Source organism: Euleptes europaea, chromosome 16, assembly GCF_029931775.1.
Source record: "Euleptes europaea isolate rEulEur1 chromosome 16, rEulEur1.hap1, whole genome shotgun sequence".
Classification (NCBI taxonomy): domain Eukaryota; kingdom Metazoa; phylum Chordata; class Lepidosauria; order Squamata; family Sphaerodactylidae; genus Euleptes; species Euleptes europaea.
In genome coordinates, this window is record NC_079327.1 from 1,005,979 (window position 1) to 1,029,267 (window position 23,289).

Genomic DNA, 23,289 nt, shown 5'->3' on the forward strand with positions numbered 1-23,289 from the left:
CGCGGGGGTGTGTGTGTGAATCACAGGTCTCCTATGGGGGGAATCAGCAAAAAATGTCTCACCCCCCACTTCCATTCACCCACATCCTCCACTGGAGCCAACCCTGAGTAATTTTTTTTAAAAAATAGATGTTCTAAATACGGGAGATGCAATAGACAAAATTATAATTAGGTCCATATATTAGAAAATGTTGATCTATTAGTAGATTTTAACAAGAAACTGAATAACAGATCAATCAAGGCTTGATTGTCTGGGCTCAGTGAACATCTTTTGGTGGCTACACTTTAATAGTGATGCCCTACATATTGTAGGATGGAAAGACAAATCTGAGCCGGCATGGTATATAGGATGCGGTATAGGCAAATAGGGATTAAGTTTCTGAAAGAGATTTTATTAAGTGATTATTGCAACTTGTATCAAACACTGCGAAAGTTCCAAGAAATACTGGCACCCTTTAAAAAAATATTTATTTTCAATTTCTGATACCGTCCTCCATCCTCTACCATTTTCTTCTTCCCAATGACTATATTTTGAATTAAATTCTTCAGAATAATGCAAGTAACTTCTAGCAAATAATTGGTTTGTTTTGTTATTTTCAACTTGAAACACTCTGAATCTTTAGGGAATCTTTAGGGAAAAGTCAGATTATTCCTAGAAAGCAAAATGCAAATGCTAAAAATATAGGTTACTTTATTAGCTGCATAATTAAATTGCTGCAAGCCGCACTTACCAGTATTGCTGCTCTCCGATTTTTCATCTGTCTGGTACTCTGGAAAGAACAAAAAAGAGAGGGTTAGGGCTTTGTGGTCTTGGGTATTAATAGCCAGAATAACCAGACTTCATAGACTATTGTGAACTGCCTGGGGAGACTTCAGTATTATACTGGACTCTTTGGCCTTGAGTCTTGGTGAGAAAGTTGGGCGAGAGATTAATGAATGAACAGTTGCTGAATGCTTCACTTCTTGTAGTGGATGGATCCGCTACACCTGGCCCAAGAACCCGGCACCTCTTTCTGCAGAACTGGTGCTTGGTTGTTCCTTTCCTAATAATTTAACTGAGCCCCAACAAGGAACAGCCATAGGATTGCCAGCTCCAGGTTGGGAAATACCTGGAGATTATGAGGGTGGAGCCTGAGGGGGCGGGGTTTGGAGAGAGGAGGGACTTCAATGCCATAGAGTCCAATTACCAAAGCAGCCATATTCTCCAGGGGGACTCATTTCTATCGCCTGGAGATGTTGTAATAGCGGGAGATCTCCAGCCGCCTCCTGGAGGTTGGCATCCCTAAACAGCCACCTAATTCTCCAGGGCATCCCTTGGGAAGGCAGAGGTGCAGCAGAATGGGGCCCTTTGAAGACCCCTGGTCCTGAGCACATGGGGCTCAGGGCGCTAAGCACCCCGCCACGACCGTTCTCAAGGCAGCAACAGAATAACGTCCGAGCTGGGCCAGGAGGAATGGGGGTGGGGAAGAAAAATTACCACTACATCAGCAAATGTCATAAGCTGTTTTGAGGCCCTTGTGATTGAAAAGCTGGATTCATATCTAATGGACAAACTCCCTGGTCGTCAAAATGATGAAGCCCGCAGAAACGAGACCACCTCCATGTGTTTGGGCGTCCTATGAAGACATCTTCAGCAGCAAGGAACCCGGAACTGGCGTTTCTCTTTCCAAGAGGATGTAAGTTCATTTATTTGTGTTTCTTACAGCACCGCTTCCCCCATTCCTCCCTGGCTGGCCCTTCCTCAATTACAATCAAAACCCAAACAGCAGCCTCTCACTCAGATCATAGCTGGACAACACCACCAAAAAATATATTAAGTCCAAATCAGCTGGGTCAGAGAAACCAAAGATGAGCAACCTCCAATTGTCTAATGTCCGTGTCTAGGGAATGCCACACATTTATCAAGGTTACCTCTTTACTGGCTATCCCCAATTTGTTCCCTCTATTCCAGCAGCCCACGGATCTGAGGTACACGGCAACGTACCCCAAAATGACATTGCGTTGAGAAGGTGAGATACATTTTAAGGTGATATTTATCCTGACCCCTCCAGAAGGAAGAAGCTCCTAGAGAGTTTAATAAGGGCTGCAGAATTCTGGTTCCAAGAGTTTTACACCCCTAGGACATATCCTCTTTAGAAACACCTGAAACATGACCTCCCCCACCCAAAAAAAAACACCTTAAGGGTACACTGGACTCCAGTTAACAATGTTTTATGTAAACTGAGATTGAGAGAGAGGAGTGTTTTAGGGCTGAAAGAACTGTCATTTGTAATGGGGCGCATATCCACCCTTCTTCCCACCCGTCCTTTATGAGGATGGCCCTACATTTGGGTTTTTCCATTTTTACAAAGCGGCTGGACTGCGGGTTCCTCACTTACGCTGTGCCTTCATTGCTTAATAGGGGAAAACAAGACAGAAAGCTGTATTAATTGCCGTCTCCCTTGACTACCAATTTGTCATGGGGACATTTCACACATCTTCCTGCCTGTGGAATTACCATGTCGGCCATCTGCGCCCACGAGAACATCAGAGCCGAAGATGCACCGGTCATGGCTAGCCATCGCTGGCACGTAGAGGGCCCCCCCCCCTTGGCACTGGCCAGGAGTGAGGCTTTACTCTCGGACTGCAGACTCATCCATCTCCTAGACCCGGCTGGGCAATTCCACCTGAGCTGAGCAGACTAACTAAACAGAATTGTTGCAGTCTGGTATTTTAAAAGGTTCTTGGGATTTTTTTAAAAAAGGATCTCAGAGACGGCATCAGCTACCCACGCCGCACGTTCCTAGCTGAGCTGCAAGCTGAATCCATGTCTCCTAGCTCTAACCCAGGGTTAGAATCATAGAGTTGGAAGGGACCACCACGGTCATCTAGTGCAACCCCCTGCACAATGCAGGAAATTCACCACTACGTCCCCCCACACCCCCAGTGACCCCTACTCCATGCCCAGAAGATGGCCAAGGTGGCCTCCCTCTCATGATCTACCTAAGATCATAGAATCAGCATTGCTGACAAGTGGCCATCTAACCTCTGCTTAAAAACCTCCAGGGAAGGAGCGCTTACCACCTCCCAAGGAAGCCTCTTCCACTGAGGAACCGCTCTAACAGTTAGAAAATTCTTCCTAATGTCTAGACGGAAACTCCTTTGATTTAATTTCAACCTGTTGTTTCTGGTCCGACCTTCTGGGGCAACAGAAAACAACTCGGCACCATCCCCTATATGACAGCCCTTCAAGTACTTGAAGATGGTACCATATCCCCTCTCAGTCTTCTCTTCTTCAGGCTAAACATACCCAGCTCCTTCAACCTTTCCTCATCGGTCTTGGTCTCCAGACCCCTCGCCATCTTTGTTGACCTCCTCTGGACACGTTCCAGCTTGTCTACATCCTTCTTAAATTGTGGTGCCCAAAACTGAACACAATACTCTAGGTGAGGTCTAACCAGAGCAGAGTAAAGCGATACCATCACGTCATGTGATCTGGGCTCTATTCTTCTGTTGATACAACCCAAAATCACATTTGCCTTGGGTTCCAGCCATATCATTTCAAGAGAGGGATGGCCAACGAGCTTTTCTGTATCTTCAGATCCCCTCTGCATGGTGGAGGCAAATGCCCTTTTGACTCTGCCAATGGCAAGCAGGGATGGAGGGGGCTGGGGTTCAAAGTCAAGCGAAGACAGGCTCGGCACCAGGAAAACCCCATGTTTGTTTGCTGAGTGGGAATAATGGAGATCCACCTCACAGAGCATTTAAAGCAAATAAAGAAAGAAGAAGAGTTGGTTTTTATATGCCGACTTTCTCTACTTTTTAAGGAGAAAAAAATGGCGTACAATCTCCTTCCCTTCCTCTCCCCACAACAGACACCTTGTGAGGTAGGTGGGGCTGACAGAGTTCAGAGAGAACTGTGACTGGCCCAAGGTCACCCAGCAGGCTTCATGTGGAGAAGTGGGGAGTCGAACCTGGTTTTCCATACAGCTCTTAACCACTACACCACGCTGACTCTCCATTAATTACAAATGGCAATGTGTTTATACAAGGCATCTTTCTCCAGCAAGACACTTGCAAGTGTAGGTAAGAATTTAAAAAAGTAAATATCCCCCCCCCTCAAACCCTGTAGACTACTTGGGGGGGTGGGGAATCCAGCAGTTCTACTAAAACTTTGCTGATACAACTCATCACGACTTTCACAGAATGCTATCTTACAGCACAAATGCACCTTGGCTAAAACTGCCAGAGTGGTGCTATTTTTATTCACACAAAGAGAGCTGGAGAGGCAGGTGTCGAGTCTGAAGCAGAGAAGAATTCTGCCAGTGTCGTTACAGAACAGCAGAAGCATGTGGATTAGGAGCTACTGGATATTTCCAGTCAAAAACATATCTGAAAAATACCTTACTGGCATTTTTCAGATGGATTCTGGATTCGGGGCTGGCGTTTTAAGGCTCCCACGCCTGTTTTCAAGTTGACAAGTTTTCTGACCAGGGGGAGGGAGGCAGCTCTCCTAGGCTGTGGGATAAAGGGCACCCCTGTATGCAGAAAATAAATAATCTGGGTGTCAAAAGGTATTGTTCTTGAAGCTTCCATAAGAAGAAGAGTTGGTTTTTATTTGCCAACTTTCTCTACCATTTAAGGGCGATTCACACCGGCTTACAATCACCTTTCCCTTCCCCTCCCCACAACCCTGTGAGGTAGGTGGGGCTGAGACAGCTGTGACTAGCCCAAGGTCACCCAGCTGGCTTCGTGTGTAGGAGTGGGAAAACAAATCCAGTTCCCCAGATTAGCCTCCGCCACTCATGTGGAGGAGTGGGGAATCAAACCCGGTTCTCCAGATCAGTATCCACCACTCCAAACCACCGCTCTTAACCACTACACCACAGACCGCTCTTAACCACTTAAGCCCCCCATACACACACACACACAAATATCACTGGCCCATGAGGCGTTAGGAAAGTAGACAAGATCTCAGTAAGCGCAAGCAGATCCCACAAAAGCACCTAAAACGAAGCCCTTGCAACGCTGGACGGCTGCTGGGTTTGTCCTTTGCAGGGATGAGAGGGAACAGCAGGCCCACTGAGGGGTCTGTTGGGCTTGCCACATGGGCCCTGGAGTCTGCCGGGATCCTCTGATTTGACACTGCTTGTTTTGGGCTGGCCACCTTAGCACGTGGCTCTGCTGGGATTCTCTGGCTTAAACGTCGGTTCCGTTTGCATTTGGAGGCTTTTGGCCCGTGGTTACGCTTGTGTGTTTGGTTACGGACTTTTTTGGAATCTCTCCCCCCCCCCCCAGGAAACAGAGGAGACAAGAACCGGGGGCACCTGGTTCAGAGGCCCATTGGTCCAATTTTCTTGAAACTGGGGGGGGGGAGCTTTAGGGGACAGGCAGGGCCAGGTCTCCTGTAATTTAGGTGCCATTTGGTTGAAAAACAGCCACTCCAACCACCCCCCAACCCCCTTTGGGAATAATGGAACCCAAATAATTCCAGAATCTGTAACGGAGACCCAAATGCCAGAATCTGGGCCCTTTCCAAAATCCACCACTGGAGCAAGGTGTAAAGGAAAGTCAGCCGTGTGTGGACAACTGGCCCAGATTCATGCTGGGAAAGGCAAGATGCGTCAATCGGGTGAGAGCTGCTTCGAGAGGATTTCCCAAATGGAAGGCAACGATAGGGAGGGTCAGAGACCCGTTTACGGAGGTGGGACGTCCAGCACCCATTCCATGTAAATCTTCTATGAGCCTGACTTCCTGTTTCTCCTCCAAGTTTCAGAAGCACTCAGAACTGAAGTCACCTTGGAAATAATTTGAGAACAAAGGCTAATTCTTGGCTGGGTAAGGAGACACAGCCAGCCTGATAGTGCAGAAACCTGCTGCTGAAAAGCACACTCCCAGAGGATGGTCCTATCACCACAGCGGGATTTTTTTTAAAAGGTCATGAATAAGCTTGTTGTCTTCCCTATCTGGCCCTCCAGGTGATTCTTGAACTGTGAGTCGGGTGCATGGGCAAAGTTCCACAGGAGAAGTTCCTGAGTGTACTGAACAACCCCAGCAGCAGACCTTTATTGATCTGTACTGGATACACAGCAGGTGACAATCACATTCCAACTCCGATTCTACCACATCACAACATTTCACGCTTGGGAGGCAAGGAGTGGGATAAGAGCCACAACTCCCCTGACACAATTCTCTGCACGTTCACCCACAGGAGGACCACGATAATTGCAAGAGCTGGAGGATGAGCACAAGCACGTGACCCACCATGGAGCTGCATCTTCACCCACGTTGGAACCTGAGAGCGCTGATAAGAATTCATACGTTTCTGAAGAGCAGCAGGTGTGAGGCAGCTCAAAAGGACAGCCTAAAATAGACTGTCGCTGCTCACCAGGTTGTACTACAACTGCATATTTGAGAACAGAAAAAAGAACCGAGTTTGTTCAGGTGACCCGCTAATACTGAAATATATGCATCCAGTGCAGAACAGACATGCCTTACCATAAAAGCAAGACAAAAATAACCTGCAGCACGAATCACATTGTTGCATGGCAACAGAAGATGTAAATATGGCGATGTTTACGGAAGAAAAGTGCAATTTATATTATTTCACGCAGACACGAGCAACAGAAAACGGACTGGAGAAGGTGGGGAACAACTTCACAGCCCTCGTTCTTCAGTCTACTAAACATCCATTTGAGAGGACTTTCCAGGAAGGGGGAAGCCTGTGACCACAGCCAGCATTACTGTACCCTGGTGGGAAGTGCCATCAAGGCACAGCCAACTCCCGGAACCCCTCCTGGGGTTTCCAAGGCAAGAGAACATCAGAGGCGGTTTGCCATGGCTGGCCTCTGGATTGCGACCCTGGTCACCCATCCAAATACTAGCCAGGGCTGGCCCTGCTTCGCTTCCGAGATCTGATGCGATCGGGATATTCTGGACCATTCCAGTCAGAGCATTACTACACCAGCGAGGTAGAGTGGTTAAGAGCGGTGGTTTGGAGCGGTGGAGTCTGATCTGGAGAACCGGGTTTGAGTCCCATTTCTCCACATGAGCGGCGGAAGCGAATCTGGTGAACTGGGTGGGTTTACCCACTCCTACACAGCTGGTTGACCTTGGGCAAGTTACAGCTCTGCTAGAGCTCTCTCAGCCCCACCTACCTCACAGGGTGTCTGTTGTGGGAGGGGAAGGGAAGGTGATTGTAAGCAGGTTGGAGTCTCCCTTAAGTGATAGAGAAAGTTGGCATATAAAAACCAACTCTTCTTCTTCTTACTGTACCCTGGCCCTGTGCAAATCAGGAAAGTGGCACAAAGGGCTGGAATAAAAGAAAAGTGGGAGTTAAGGAAATAGGATGTATGAAAATAGTTTCAGCAGCTAGCTGATAGGAAAATGGAGGCACCCTGCACAACCACACTTCTGCAACCAAAAACCCCAGGTGCAAAATTAATTTCCAAGTTTAACAGGATGAGTTAACATACTTGTGTATATTATAATTCTGATTTCATTTACTTCTGTTTTTGTTATAATTATGCTTTATTGCCTCTCACATGTATGCCAGCAATATTTACACTTTTAGGACACAACCCGCTAAGTAGTTTGGGTCATTTCTAACCCAAAAATGGGGGAACTGTCGCGAGAATTTTCAGTATTGAACATTAGTTCATATTAAATATTTTATTAATTTATATTAAATGAGTTTGGGTTAGAAATGACCACATGCTTACCCTACCATTAAAAATAATAATACCTGACCCTTTAAAAGCAGCCCTTTAGCTGACATCAGCCCCAACCAGGACTCTGACCTAAAAGGTCATAAGTAATTGCATTACTAGCCGTTAATCACCCAAAGCACATCAGATGCCCCAAAATTTATGCAAGGTTATTAAAACAGACAACAAATTATCTGTTCACTAAGGGAGAAGTTGTTTTTGGAACATTGGAACACTGACTGATGGACAAAAACAATCAGATATCAAAACGGATATTGAAAAAATTATTATGGAACAAGATATTTCTAAACAATTTAGTCATGATTTGCAGAAAAGTAATTTCCTAAGAATGTGACAGGGAGGGGTCATTTGAGACCCTCTCCTCTATAAATGAACAGTCCAACTATCCCTTCTTTGTCCTTCCCAGGGAGAAAGCATTCTCTCTCTCCTTTGGAATGACCCAGAGCGGCTCTGTTTGTGTCTGTTTGTTGTCTGTCTATGTATCATTTTCTATGTGGGGTATTGTTAAATCTGTCTGAGTGCTATTCTTCTCTATGCCTTACCTTTGCAAGTTCAATAAACCTATATGCTTTACTGCTATGAATGTATGGTCTGAGACTGTCCTAAGAACATGGTTTGTGGTTTCCTATTACACTCTCTGGCTTTGCTTTGGTAAGTAGCAGGCAGAGGGGTCCAAACATTAAAGAGCTCATGGGAGAGAACTTGCAGAATTCTCCCAACATTCGGCACACCCGGAAGAAATCCCAATACAATTCCTAAACACCCACCCCCCAACAAAGGCAAGCAAAATCTCCCCCCAAAAAACAAAGAATGGGTACTGTGCTTGCACACACCCCACTCCCTTTGCTGACTGTCAGGCTCCAGGAGGATAACGGGAAGAAGGGGGGGAAAGAATCCCCCTCCCAAACACATGCTTCTTCTAGGAGCCCCAAACCAGCTTATAAATTGGGAAACATGAAAATGTAATTTACTGTAGATATTTATACCCTGCTGTTCTCCCCAAAGGCGATCTGAAGTGGCCTTCAACATTGTTTTTCCCTCTTCCATTTTATCCTCACAACAACCCTGTGAGGTAGGTTAGGCCGAAAGAGAGAGAGACTGATTGTCCCATGGCCACCTAGTGGGACCAGGGCTTACAACTGGCCATGGGGCCAAGGCAGAGCAGGGATTCAAGCTCCTTACCTGACCCCACAAAACCAGCAGCCTCATGGGGGAGGGAAAACCCTCTTCATTGATGGGACCTGAACAGGCAGCCCCTTTCAGAAACCCCTGTCATCAGCTTGGAAGTTTTAAAGGGATGAATTCTCATAGGGCGGGGAGGCAAGGAAGCCGGCTCCTTACTACCCTCCCCTGCCAACTACCAGAAAAGAAACCGTAGGAAGAAATATCACTTCTGTCAGGCTGTTTTCTCGGTTTAGATGTTTCCTTTCGTTTCTCTGCTGAACCGTCCAGACTTCAAGGACGGCTACACATACCAAAGCCTGGGAACGCCACTCCTGGGAAATAATGCTCTGTTTATGCTTTGTAATCTCCCGCCGTTTCTCTGCCTTATATTTCCAAATAACGGGCAAGACAAACCATAGCTGTCATCTTGCCTTCAATGCACTGTATTGCCTATTTGACCAGTAAAGCCATCTGCTTGGAATCTGATTGTCTCTGTGGTGATTTCTGGTTCGATGGGTCAAGAGCTCACATTATGACAGCTATCCTCCACTCTTCTTCATCGATTCTTTAGTCAGGCTGGAGCCCTGGAGGGTTCGCCTGCCACTCGGATGGGAGCTAGGAGGGCGCTCTCCGAGTGAACCGTGACTACTGCTTCTTGGAACCCTGGAGTCCTCATCAGAGGATCCTACCCTTCTACGGGACATAGTAGCTGAACTCTTTAGGACTAATTCAGAGGTTTGCCGCTTGAGTGGACTGGTCCAGACGCAGTGGCAATCTCTAGTGAGGGTTCTCTGGATGTTAACGTCAGAGGATACTAATGCTCGTTTAGACCTCCAGGATTTTGATCAGTTGCTGGATGATGCCCGGCTGGCAACTGAGGACTTACAAATACTAACCGGTTTATTGGATAAGCTTATTGCCCGTGAGACTCTCTCATCCACGGCTCTAAAGCGTCCTGTCGCCTTGGGGGAACGTACCATGGCGGGAGCCGCTCCGGCAGGTTTTTCTTTGGTACCCAATGCAGCTGACTGTCAAGCTGAAGCCAAGAGGGTCGCTATCCAGACGGCCCTCCTCTTTGCGGATTGTACAAAGGATACCACGATAGCCACCTTGGCTCAACGTTTGACCTCGACGTTCGGGGCCGATGCACCCGCGGTCGCGGTCCGAGTGCAACCACTGCTAGGTGGGGAGCCCGACCCCCTACTCACGCTCCTGGAAACGGAACTTTTACCGCACATTACCGCAGCTGCCGCTCTGAGACTTGAAAGCGCACAGGCTCGCGCGGATAGGGAAGCTGCTGAGGCGGCTAAGGCGGAAGCCGAGGCTCAAGCCGCAAGGGACAAAGAGCAGCAGTTGGCTGCGGATCGGGCGCGGACAGGCGGCCGCCCCAAAGACTCCGGACGGAGCGGTCCTCCATTGGGTCTGTCGTTTTCCCCGGTATTTGCCCCGTCGCGCACGACCCAACGCGCACGCCGCCTCGCAGAACGATGCCAAGACTCCGAGGAGTCTGAGGAAGAGGACTTGTATGGGGACAGTTCTCAATGGGCCACAAGTTTTCAGACAAGCAAACCTCATCGTACAGGTGGCCCGGGTGAGGACGTTCACCTGTTACGAGCTCAGAATCGAGAGCTATCTGGCCGTGTAGATCAACTCCAGGAGCTAATGGAACGCTTGCTTCAGGACAACAGGCAGTTACAACAGGCCCTGACAACCCCGGCACAACCCGTTCCACAGGGGGCCGCAGTACCGGTTCAGGGAGTGCCAGCCCAGCCACCCGCTAATGTGCCTGTTCAACCCCGGGGTCCCGGAGGTCCCGTTTTACCTGCACCCAGGGCACCCGTGCAACCGGGCCAACCCATGCCCGGTCCTTGGAAACAACTCAAGTTGAAAACTACTTACGATGGATCTCTCGAAACCCTGCCCTGTTTCTTGCATCAGGTAGACAGCTATATGCGAGAACAAGGACAGTTCTTCCCTACAGAGGACAGCCGGGTTCGCTATGTGGCTTCCCTTTTGACAGGTAAAGCAGCCGACTGGATGGTCCTCCAGTTCGACACCCGATCCCGCTCTATCCGTTCCCTCAACAATTTCATGACTGCCTTACGGAGGAGGTTTGAGGACCCCTTTCTGGGGGAACGAGCCAAAGCGGAGCTTCTACAACTAAGACAGGGCTCCACTCCAGTTCGAGAGTTTGCCGATGAATTTCAGAGACTAGCAAGCAGAATTGTGGGCTGGCCCGAAGCCACCCTAATTCACCATTTCAGGGAAGCTTTACACCCTGACATTCTGAACTGGTCGTATATGCGGGGTGATCCCGACACCCTCGAGGATTGGATTCTATTAGCCGAAGAGGTGGAAAGCTGCCGGCGCTTTATTTCCCTTGTCCGCCAAAGAAACAAGGAGAAAAGCATCCAAAAACCCCAGCCCAAGGCACCGCCCCCCAATCCACGGAAACCCGCGCGTCCACCCCAGGATCGCGAAACCCGGTTTCAAAGAGGTGCTTGCCTCACTTGTGGGGAACTGGGCCACTTTGCGGCAGTCTGCCCACATTGCCCTGAACTCTTTCGTCCCAGCATGGCAGCCCGAGCTAGAGGACGACCTCAACGCAGAGGCACCGCTGCCACCCGCAGCGCAGCGCCGGGAAGACCCACACCCTCTGCACTTCACGTTGAGGACTCATCTATCCTTCCTACATCGAATGACCCCGCAGGGTCCCGGATTACAAATGCCCCTTTGGGGGACAACTCTCCTTCTTCTGACGAAGAGAACCCATGGAATCCTCCAGCTTTAAACCTGGAAACCCTCCTTGATTTGTCAAAAAACGGCTCCGGTCTGTGGTGAGTGGAGCGTCTCCACAGACCTCTGCAGAATCTCCTGCTAAACCGAAAGCTCCCACTAAAGTGAAGGAAGTGGAAACCACCGTCTATGTGGACGCAGTTTTACAACACTATAAAGGTGGTCCCCAACTACCCGTAAAGGCACTCATTGACTCCGGTTGCGGTCGCACTCTAATCAATGAGGCCACATTTGCAGCACTCAAAGTCAAGTCCGAGGCTTTACCAGCCCCCGTCCAATTTGCCCAAATGGACGGAAGCCATTTCAAGGGGGGCCCAGTTGATCATCGCACTACAGGGGTGGCGATGGGTATTGGCTCCCACTGGGAGCAAATAGACTTTACCATAGCCCCTATCCGATTTGAAGTGGTCCTGGGAATTAACTGGATTAAAGGTCATAGTCCCAGTATAGACTGGGAGACGAACACGATCTCCTTTGCCAACCCCAAATGCGATCAGCACCGACAGCAAGTTGCGGTGCTGTCTCCACCCGCTCCAGCATTAATCTCCGATGTCCCATCACCGCCGTCCCTACCTGATGTATACCAGGACTTTGTGGATGTCTTTAACATTAAAGAATGTGATGCCTTACCCCCCCACCGGGCCACTGGCTGTGCAATTGAGGTGGTGAAGGACTGCACATTAACCAAGAGTAAGATTTACCCTATGAGCGCTTCCGAGCGCACTGTACTACGGGACTTTTTGGACAAAAGCCTTGCCAGAGGGTTCATCCGCCCATCGAATGCTCCCAACTCAGCCCCCGCGTTTTTCGTCCGAAAAAAGGAGGGCGACCTGCGCCTCTGCATCGACTTCCGAAAACTGAATGCAGTTACTCAAGCCAACGCCTATCCTATACCGCTAATTTCAGATATTTTGGGGCAGTTACAAGAGGGACGTATATTCTCCAAATTGGACCTAGTAGAAGCCTACTACCACGTCCGTATCCGCGAGGGGGACGAACCCCTCACTGCCTTCTCTAGCTGTTTTGGAATGTCTGAATTCCTTGTGATGCCCTTCGGATTAAAAGGTGCCCCGGGGGTCTTCATGCAACTCATCAACGAAATCCTCCATGATTTACTGTACTGCGGGGTGGTAGTTTATTTGGATGACATTCTTATTTATTCAAAAACCATGGATGAGCACGTCACTTTGGTCCGAGAAGTTCTGCACCGCCTGCGCAATCACCAACTCTTTGCAAAGTTGGCTAAATGCGAATTTCACCAGAGCAAAATAACTTTCTTGGGATATATAATCTCCCACCATGGCCTTAGCATGGACCCGGCCAAGGTCCAATCCGTCCTCGATTGGACTCCTCCCTCCAACCGCAAGCAAGTACAACAGTTTCTGGGCTTTGCTAATTTCTACCGCGGATTTATCCCTAACTTCGCCCAAATAGCGCTGCCCATCACCGACCTTCTGAAAACCAAGGGTAAAGGAAGCTCTGCTACGTTACCCTCCGCTAAGATACTGTGGACTGATCAATGCCAGACCGCCTTTGTAGCCCTCAAATGCCTTTTCACGTCGGAACCTGTGCTACGGCCCCCAGACCCAAATCGAATGTTCATTGTACAAGTCGATGCCTCCGACGTAGCTATGGGAGGGGCCCTGCTCCAAAGAGGACCAGATGGTCTCTTTCACCCCTGCGCTTACTTCTCAAAGAAATTTGCGCACTCCCAATTGAACTGGCCCATTTGGGAGAAAGAAGCCTCAGCCGTTCACCATGCACTTACTCTATGGCGACAATTCCTGGAAGGGTCTAAAGTCCCCTTCGAAGTTTGGACCGATCACAAAAATCTAGCTGCCCTCACAGGAACCCATAAGTTATCCGCGAAACAACAGTGTTGGGCGGAATTCTTTGCTCAGTTTCGTTTTGTCCTGAAGCATGTACCTGGAAAGCAAAACATTCTCGCAGATGCTCTCTCCCGGTTGCCTCAATACCCGGCGAAACTCGATCGGCCAACAGACTCTTTATTTACGCCCGCGCAGAGAGAAGCCCTGCCCGTACTGGCTGTACAAACCCGATCCCAAACGCTGCCCCCACAACGGAAGCACACGATAGCCGGCGCGCAAGCTCCTCCAGCCCTACCGGCCGCCCAGCTGCCCCCACAACGGAAGCACACGATAGCCGGCGCTCCAGCTCCTCCAACCCAACCGGCCACCCAGCCGCCTGCAGTCTGCACACCACCGCACGTAAGCGCTTCCCCCTCGTCAACCCCCATAACTGCTCCTACTACCACCGTAAACAAGGGGGGGGGGGTTCCCGTCTCCGAGTCTTTCTTAAATTCCCTTCGGGAACAATGCCTTATGGAACGCTCTGATCAAACCCTGCCTCCTGGTGTAATCGAACAAGGAGGCTCTTGGTACAAAGACTCGAAATTATATGTGCCCAAAGCGCTCCGAAAAGACGTCTTACACTTGGCTCATGGAGTAAAAACAGCTGGACACTTTGGGTTCCTAAAGACCCTTCACCTGTTGCGCAGACAATTTTGGTGGGGGGGGATGCGTTCTGACATTGACTCTTTTATTCGCAGCTGTCCTGTTTGCGCCACAGTCAAACGATCTCAAGGCAAGCCCCCAGGACTACTGCAACCACTTGAAATACCCAGCAAACCCTGGGAAGTGATTGCTATGGATTTTATGACGGATCTCCCTCTCAGCGGGGGGGAAACTGTGTTATGGGTTATCACTGACTTATTTTCTAAGCAAATACATTTGGTTCCATGTGCGGGGATCCCCTCCGCTCAGAAGTTGGCCTGCCTCTTCGTGTCACATGTCTTTAGACTACATTCGTTTCCGCGCAAGATAATCTGCGACCGCGGAAGTAGTTTCGTTGCTAAGTTTTGGAAAGCTTTTCTCAAATTGGTGGGGGTGGAGCAGGGGTTGTCTAGTGCATACCATCCCCAAACAGATGGTCAAACCGAACGTGTCAATGCTGTACTTGAATGCTATTTGCGCTGTTATGTCAATTACCACCAAGATGACTGGGTGGAACTGTTGCCTTTTGCAGAATATGCCTACAATAATGCTGTACATCAGTCCACAGGTTTCAGCCCGTTTTATGCGGTGTATGGACAGGACTTCGGTCCTATCACCCCAATAGAAGGATCAGAGAGGGAGGGGGATGCCGACATTGCCTCTTGGGCACACACCCTCCGTACAACATGGCCCTGGCTGGTTAGCAACCTAGACCGAGCCAAGCGCAAATACAAGGCGCAGGCTGACAAGCATCGTTTCCCCGGTAGAGACCTGCAAGTGGGTAACTTGGTATACCTTTCCACCAAGAACCTGCGCTCCACCCGTCCGTGCCATAAGCTCAGTGCTAAATACATTGGCCCATTTCCCATCACCCGCCTCATAAATCCTGTCACTGTGGAACTGTCTCTCCCCAAAACTCTGAGGCGTGTGCACCCCGTTTTCCATATCAGCCTTCTAAAGCCCCATGTTGCTTCCCCACAATGGCACCCGGAGCCGCCTCCTGAACAGCCCATAATGGTGGGGGGGGGGGGGAGAACATTTCGAAGTCTCCAAAATCCTGGATTCCCGCATACACCACGGGGCCTTACAATACCTGATCCGCTGGAAACACTTCCCCCCTGCCTATGACGAATGGGTTCGCGCACGGGATGTCTCCGCCCCCAAACTCGTCAACGCCTTTCACAATACCTACCCGGACAGACCAGCCCCCTTGGCGGATGGGAGGGGGACTTAAGGGGAGCAGGATGTCAGGCTGTTATCTCGGTTTAGATGTTTCCTTTCGTTTCTCTGCTGAACCGTCCAGACTTCAAGGACGGCTACACATACCAAAGCCTGGGAACGCCACTCCTGGGAAATAATGCTCTGTTTATGCTTTGTAATCTCCCGCCGTTTCTCTGCCTTATATTTCCAAATAACGGGCAAAACAAACCATAGCTGTCATCTTGCCTTCAATGCACTGTATTGCCTATTTGACCAGTAAATAGCGCTGGACCAACTGAGGATGGGAGATTCTGGCGGCAGCAGCTTTCTTGAGTCAGAGAAGTGAGCGGTGACTGAAAAAAGCTCCCGCTGGAATAAATGTGGTTAATCTTTACAGTGCCCCCGGACTCCTGTTTTATTTTGCTACAGTAAACTACTAACACTGCTACCTCTCTGGAATGGTCATATCCTCCATGCCACAGTAACTTTCAAATCAGTTTACTGTACTGCTCTTTGCGTGGGACTGTCCTTGAAAACAATTCAAGTGGTACAGAATGTCAAGTGGTACAGAATGCAGCTTCTCAATCACTTACATGAGAGAACTGCTATTAATATATCACAGCCAATTTCAAAACTTCACTGGTAACCAGTTTCTGAGTCCAATTCAAGGCCCTCATTTTAACCTTTAAAGGCCAAAACAGTCTGGGTCTAAATTATCTCAGGGACTGCCTTGACCATCCTGATTTCCCTGAATATTAAGGCTAGCCTGTTGCAACGTCCACCCTTGAAGGAGGTCCTGCTGTCTTCTACAAGGAGCACAGCCTTTTCTAGAGTAGTCCCAGAATTATGGGAAGCCTTTCATCTGGAAGGGCTCATCTATTCTCCTTGGAAGCAAGCAAAAGCATTCCTTTCCACCAAGCTTTTGGAGGCTAAATTTATCTTAGATCTTGCTATTGTTGTGGGTTATTTTGTACTATAAAATGTCTTGGAAACACGGATGAACGAGCAAGACCAACATTTATGTATATGAACAAATGCATGTAAATGCACAAAATCTGAACTTAAAATTCAGTGTGATGACTTCTTTGTTTCTGTTTTGATGAAGACACTTCATAGTAGTATTAGCTACATGTAGGAGAGATTCTAAAAACAACAAACTTCCCAATTTATTCTGGATTTACAGGCACTAGTCAATTACTGTTAATGTTTTTCTTCAGACAGCATAAATGAATCAAGAAACTAACCACAACAGTGAAGAACACAGACAAGAGACCATCAGAGAGAGCTTGGGGGTCTAATTCAGCCTTAGGCAGCCTTTAGTTAATCAGGATTTGCACTCAATGCTTTTTAGTTTAACTTACCTACGGAGCTCTCTGTAAACACAGTTAAAGTTTGTCCTCCTACGTTTTGCAAAAGAAACGGGTGTTCTCTGGGCGCGCTGACAGAAGTCGGCTTCCCACCAATATCATCGATGTTTGCAAGATCTTCGTTCAAAGTGAAAGATACCTGAGAACCACAAATGCCATGGAATATTATTAACAAAAAGAGCAATTGTCAACTGCTTGCAATAATTAAGGAAGGAAAAAAAGATCTTGTAATGAAAGACTGGAGTATTGTCGAAGGCTTTCATGGTCAGAGTTCATTGGTTCTTGTAGGTTATCCGGGCTGTCCCCCCACCCATTTTGATGGCAGAAAATGCCCTTTGGTCCAAGCCTCCAGTCTTTCGTTCTTGTAGGTTATCCGGGCTGTGTGGCTGTGGTCTTGGTATTTTCTTTCCTGACGTTTTGCCAGCAGCTGTGGCAGGCATCTTCAGAGGAGTAACACTGAAGAGACAATTTTCACCAGTTCCCCTTCCCACTGCTGACCCTCCATGCAGTTCCTGAGGGTCTCGTGCCTACCAGGAACACCATATTAGGATGCTTAAGGGGCTGCAGCAGGAGGGGCAGAAATCAAGGGGATGATGATGAAGAAGAAAAGTTGGTTTTCATATGCCGACTTTCTCTACCACTTAAGGAAGAATCAAACCAGCTTACAATCTCCTTCCCTTCCATTCCCCTTCCCACAACAGACACCCTGTGAGGTAGGTGGGGCTGAGAGTTCAGAGAACTGTGACTAGCCCAAGGTCTCCCAGCTAGCCTCATGTGGAGGAGTGGGGAAATCTAACCCAGTTCACCAGATCAGAGTCTGCCACTCTTAACCACTACACCATGCTGGCTCAGCCAAACAAGAAACTGCTTGGGGAGACACAAGGAGAGGAATGCCACTTAGAGCGAGTGGAACCATTTGCCTCATTCTTCTTCCTCCTGCTAGAAGCTCATCTGGATGGCTCTGCAGGACAACTGCATGCTTATCTTCCACCTGCTCCAGAGAAGCCACCCTCCAAATACCCCTCGCACGCACATCCTCGTACTATATAGCTATTTATAGTGACCAAAGACGCATTAAGCATCTTTCTCAAGTACTATAGATACTTGAAGCCTTGAGGGTTCAAGTGGCATCTCCTTCTCCAGCCTCTCCCCCTCCCACACACACACACATAATTATTCATCACACAAGTTACAGAGGAAGGCAAAGAAACCGGCATATAATAAATTCTGGCTCCTTTTACACCCCACAGACTGCAGAAGGTTGCAGGGTTGCTGACAGGATTGGGAAAGGGAGGAGATTTTTTCAAACTTCAACATATACTGTAAGTTATTTAAAAAAAGTATCCAGATGAATATTAAGCAAAACAAAATTATTTTCTATTACTCTGAGAGTTTTTAAATACATTTTTTGTTTAAGTGGCTGGAAATTGGCAAAAGGCAAGGGGGGTGGGGAGAAAAGTCGAGAGTGCAGGTTGAAAACATTCCAGACTAAAGCCCTAGAGAGGACTCGGCACTCATGAAGTAATTAATTCCAGAATCAAATTCCAGAGGGGGAACCATGTTAATATGTTGTACCAAAACCGAAAATGAGCCTTCTGCCATTTTATGTTGAATAATTATTTTGAGTATGCATAACATTTTTAATGGTGTCATCTTACATTCATACTCATCTTCCTTTTGAGTAAAAACTGTATTTTCCCTTGCTCATAATAATATTCTTCTTTGTCCTTCTCAAATTCAGAATATTACAATTTTTGATTTTTTAAAGAAAGACTCTCTTTAGCATCCCTGTGTCCAGGTTTTGGCCTAGGTCTGTTGCTTTCCATTGATCTACAACTTGCGCTTTCCTTGCTACGGAAACCTCCAACATGTTGGTTCATTATCTTTATTATTTCCTGCTTAATTATTGCATCCTTTTTTGTTGCTCTTCTTCCTGCTTCTACTTTTATAGCTCTTCTGAGAGTCTCAAATGCTGCCACTCATATGAAATGTTCTCTCATCCATATCATACAAGTCCTTGGAACAGTTCTCTTCACCAACTTTTAGATTCTTGCAGTTTGTTTCAGATGAGTCCATGGTCTTGTTCCTTTCTCAACAGTTCCTGCTTGGGCCCTTCATTCAAGACTCCTGGACTAACTTAATATTAACCTCTCCATTACCTGCCTGCAGTTCCTTCCCGTGCCACTTCCAGTCTCTGGAAATAAGTTCCATTGAAAATTTGACTCTTTTCATCTGTTTTTACATTCAAGCCCCCTCCTGAGGAAACATTTATTCACCCAATTCCCTTATTCCCTTAATTAATTCTTCTCTTCCCTCCCTTATCTGTCACATCTTACATTTAATTTGCAAGCCTCCAGATAGGGCATGTTTTATTTTTAACTTCTGTATGGCACCCAGCAATGTTGGGCACTTTATAAATAGTAATGGTACATTTGCGATCATCAACACACACATTTTCTTCTCTACTAATTATCCTGTATATTAAAAGAGCTTTTAATGTAATGAATTGGCACACTCCAATAAAAATCTACTTCTACCGTACTTGTATTGCATTTACTTACTTCTGTTCTTCCTTGATTTCTGTAAAAGAAAGGAAGGATACGATGCATTAATGCCCATAAATAATTCCATCACTACTGAAAGTCAGAATATCCTTGAGAAGTCAGAGAACGGGACTATAAGTGATTTTTAAAAGTAAATGCAAACTACTATGTGATGGAAATACATTTATAAATAATATTATGATTCACATGATACTAGGAGAGACTGAAATATGGTAAATGGTATGGATTTGGAGTCAGACTGTGATCAGGATCTAAAATCAAGACAGCAACACAATATTGCAAAACAAACAAACAAACGAGGCATTTTTGGTTGAATAGATGAAGAATTCAATGACCAAAGAGGATGTAGCAGAGCTGCCCCTACCCAACGCCACGCAGAGCCTAATTAGTCATGGCACTGGATGGATACCAACTAGGGAAAAAACTCAGAGAGCACAAGACGGAATGCATGGCACGTGAGGACAAACAGACAAACCAGAACTACTTAAAGAAATGATTTACTTGGGGTAGGATGGCGGAATTTGGGAAGGGCATATAGCCAACCATGCTGTTCCTCCGATGGAATGGCATTTCCATTTGTGGAAGAGAGGGCAACTATTCCCACTTATTTCCCCTCCCATGGACGATCCCCACTTTCCCCTCTAAGCTTTTCCCGAAGACCTAAGATCCCTAAAGAACAAAGCTTCAGGCTGGCTCTGTCGGCTGTAGCAGGAGGGGAAGGAGGCAGGCCACTTTGTGAATAGATGGACGCACGCCAAGGTACCTCCTTCCTTTACAGTCTAAGTTCTAATAATTTTGCTGTCATGTTTTCACATCAATCTGCAATTACAAGGGCTGGTAACCAACATATCTTAAAGGGTGAGATTCTAGGGGTGAAGGAAGAAAAAAAATATAAAGATGGAGTTCAGAACCCAGCTGTCAGTTCATGCATCACTTCTCACTTTTAAAAAAAATACTTCAAAAAGCGCTCCAGGGCTTAGGCAGGGTGAACCGTGACATCCTAGGAAACCATCTGGGCAGCACCATGTCCAGCCAGGCTATTATTTGTTTCAATGTTGATACACCATAATCTCTGCCATTCACAGGAGCCAAAACGATTACAAGCAAGGATAAACATAACGCATTCTCAACAAAATCACAGCTTTAAAACAAATCAGCAATAAGTTACAACCAGCAAGGAAAAGGACTGAAGTCCCTCACCAAAAGAGCGTTCCAGACTCCTGCTTGGTGCTGTTAAGGAAAAAGTCCGGTTCTGTGACAGAAGAGGCAGGGGACAGGGCATCCTCTCCCTTCAGCACCAAGGGTACACGAGGAGGGATTCCCAGAGAGAGCCAGGACCCCCAGAGGAGGGGAGCCAAGGTATTCTGCACTGGTGGCTACTTCCCAAGGGTCTCCCAAAGCAGACCCACCCAGGCCTGACTTCTCACTCCATGCAGAAAGAGAGAAAACATTAACCTCTTACTTGCTGATGCGCAGCTTCCCTACTTCGCCCCTCCCTGAAGCTTTATTCCACTGCTGAGACAAGTATTTCGGGACCTAAAAAGAAATGGGAAAAGATACAGTAATCTATGCAATATATTCTCTTTTTTAACAAAAAAAAATTGTCTTCTTTCATCAGGTGGAAGACAATACCACCAAATAAAAATATATTACTAATGGAAGCAGAGAAAATCACTATTGCAACAAGTCTGTATTTCAAGCCGCTCTGAGCCTAGCTTTGGCCGGGAAGAGCAGGGCAACAAATGGAAATAATAAATAAATAAATATGAATGGTTTCATTATATATTTTTAAAACTAAACAGAAAATGCAAGCTACCAGGTTAGATCCAGCACAAGGATTCACACCTTTCCCCTCCACCAGGCAGCCATTTCCAACCCCAGGAAAGCTTATTCCCAAGAACACAGGTGTCATAGGCTGCCTTCTACTGAATCAGACCCTTGGTCCATCAAAGTCAGTATTGTCTACTCAGACTGGCAGCAGCTGTCCAGGGTCTCAGGCAGAGGTCCTTCACATCACCTACTTGCCTGGTCCCTTTAACTAGAGATGCCGGGGATTGAACCTGGGACCTTCTGCATGCCAAGCAGATGCTCTACCACTGAGCCACGGCCTCTCCCTAATTTTATTTAAAAGAACCTTATATGAACATAAGAAAGGCCCACCTGGATCAGACTCAGGCCCCTCAAGTCCAGCAGTCTGTTCACACAGCGGCCAACCAGGTGCCTCTAGGAAGCCCCACAAGCAAGACGACTTGCTCGTCTTATGTACATTCTGTGAGGTGCTGAGGAGCACAGGCAGGACAAATGCTGCTGCTGCTGCAGTTGTCTTGTGTGTGGGGCTTCCCGGAGGCCCCTGGTTGGCCACTATGTGAACAGAGTGCTGGACTTGATGGACCTTTGTCTGATCCAGCAGGGCCTTTTTGATGTGCTTATGGATACTGGTCCTGATGCATACCTATTCTCTCCAGGATCACAAATATGCCTATTATATCAGGTGCTGTGGAACCCAGGCAGGATGCTGCTGCTGCAGTCGTCTTGTGTGTGGGGCTTCCTGGAGGCCCCTGGTTGGCCGCTGTGTGAATAGACTGCTGGACTTGAGGGGCCTGGGTCTGACCCAGCAGGGCTTTTCTGATGTTCTCATAGATACTGGTCCTGTTGCATTCCAATTCTCTCCAGTATCAGAGGAGCATGCCTATTCTATGAGGTGCTGTGGAACACAGGCAGGATGGTGCTGCTGCCGTCGTCTTGCTTGTGGGCTTCCTAGAGGCACCTGGTTGGCCCCTGTGTGAACAGACTGTTGGACTCGAGGGGCCTGGGTCTGATCCAGCAGGGCTGTTCTTATGTTCTTAGTCATGATGCATCCCTATTCTATCCAGAATCAGAGGAGCATGCCTATTTTGGGTGCTGTGGATCACAGGCAGGATAAATGCAGCTGCAGCCGTCTTGTTTGGGGGCTCCCTAGAGGCCCCTGGTGGTTGGCCGCTGTGTGAGCAGACTGCTGGACTGGATGGGCCTGGGTCTGATCCAGCAGGGCCTTTCTTATGCCTCTATGGCATAAGACCCTACCGAAGCCCCTCCCCCCCCCAACATAATCACCCCCAGGCGCACACTCGCAGACACCCCCCCCCCCAAATCTGCAGGTGTTTCCCAACGCGGAGCTGGCAACCCTGCCGGCCAAGGCCTGCACAACCCCCGCCGCCCCCCCGCTGAGGCCTGAGGAGGGTCTCGGGGGGCTGCCTCACCTTGACCAGCCACATGCCGGTGTTCTGCTTGGCGCCGGTCAGGTCGAGCTCCCCCTTGTCGCTCATGGCGGCGCCTCCCTGGACGCCCCAGGCCCCGCCAACCCGCCCGGACCGCGATCGGCGCTGCACACACACGCTCTACGGCGGCCGCGGGCGGACAAACCCCTCCCCTCCGCAGATGCGCGCGCGCCGAGGGAGGGCGCGTGGGCGGGGCCTGTCGCCTAGCCGCGCCCCCTCCTCCGCCCCGCCTCTTCCGGGCGGTGTCCGGCTCTCGCGCGGCCGTGGCGCAGGCGGGCGCTGCAAAACTCGCGGCAAGGAGTTCCGGGGATGCGCGGGAAGGTTTCGCCTGGGATTCGCCGCTCTCTAAACTGGAAAATAAACCCCCCACACACACCCCATGCAGAGCTTTGAGGGCTCAGGTGGGGGAAACGTGCGCTGGGGTCACTGGGTGTGTGTGGGGGGGCGGGGAGGTAGTTGTGAGTTCCCTGCATTGTGCAGGGGGTTGGACTAGATGACCCTGGTGGTCCCTTCCAACTCTTCTATGGCCATCGGTCAGCAATTCTGATTCTATGACCTTGGGCAGATGATGAGAGGGAGGGCACCTTGGCCATCTTCTGGGCGTGGAGTAGGGGTCACTGGTGTGTGTGTGGGGGAGGTAGTTGTGAGTTCCCTGCATTGTGCAGGGGGGTGGACTAGATGACCCTGGTGGTCCCTTCCAACTGTATGAGTCTATGGTGGGTG

At 48.4% G+C, this 23,289-nt stretch overlaps 1 protein-coding gene across 1 annotated transcript in view; it reads right to left on the minus strand.

Annotated features, from left to right (window-relative positions):
* GTF2F2 (general transcription factor IIF subunit 2) overlaps positions 1-22,617 on the minus strand; it is a 71,353-nt gene extending 48,736 nt beyond the window's left edge. The window contains exons 1-5 of the mRNA XM_056861767.1: positions 22,549-22,617; positions 20,772-20,845; positions 19,307-19,325; positions 16,740-16,884; positions 731-769 (exon numbers count right to left, since the gene is read on the minus strand). Of these exons, the coding sequence (XP_056717745.1) occupies positions 731-769; positions 16,740-16,884; positions 19,307-19,325; positions 20,772-20,845; positions 22,549-22,614 (343 nt within the window). The 5' untranslated portion in view covers positions 22,615-22,617. The remainder of the gene's footprint in view (positions 1-730; positions 770-16,739; positions 16,885-19,306; positions 19,326-20,771; positions 20,846-22,548) is intronic.
* Between the last annotated feature and the right edge of the window lie 672 nt (positions 22,618-23,289).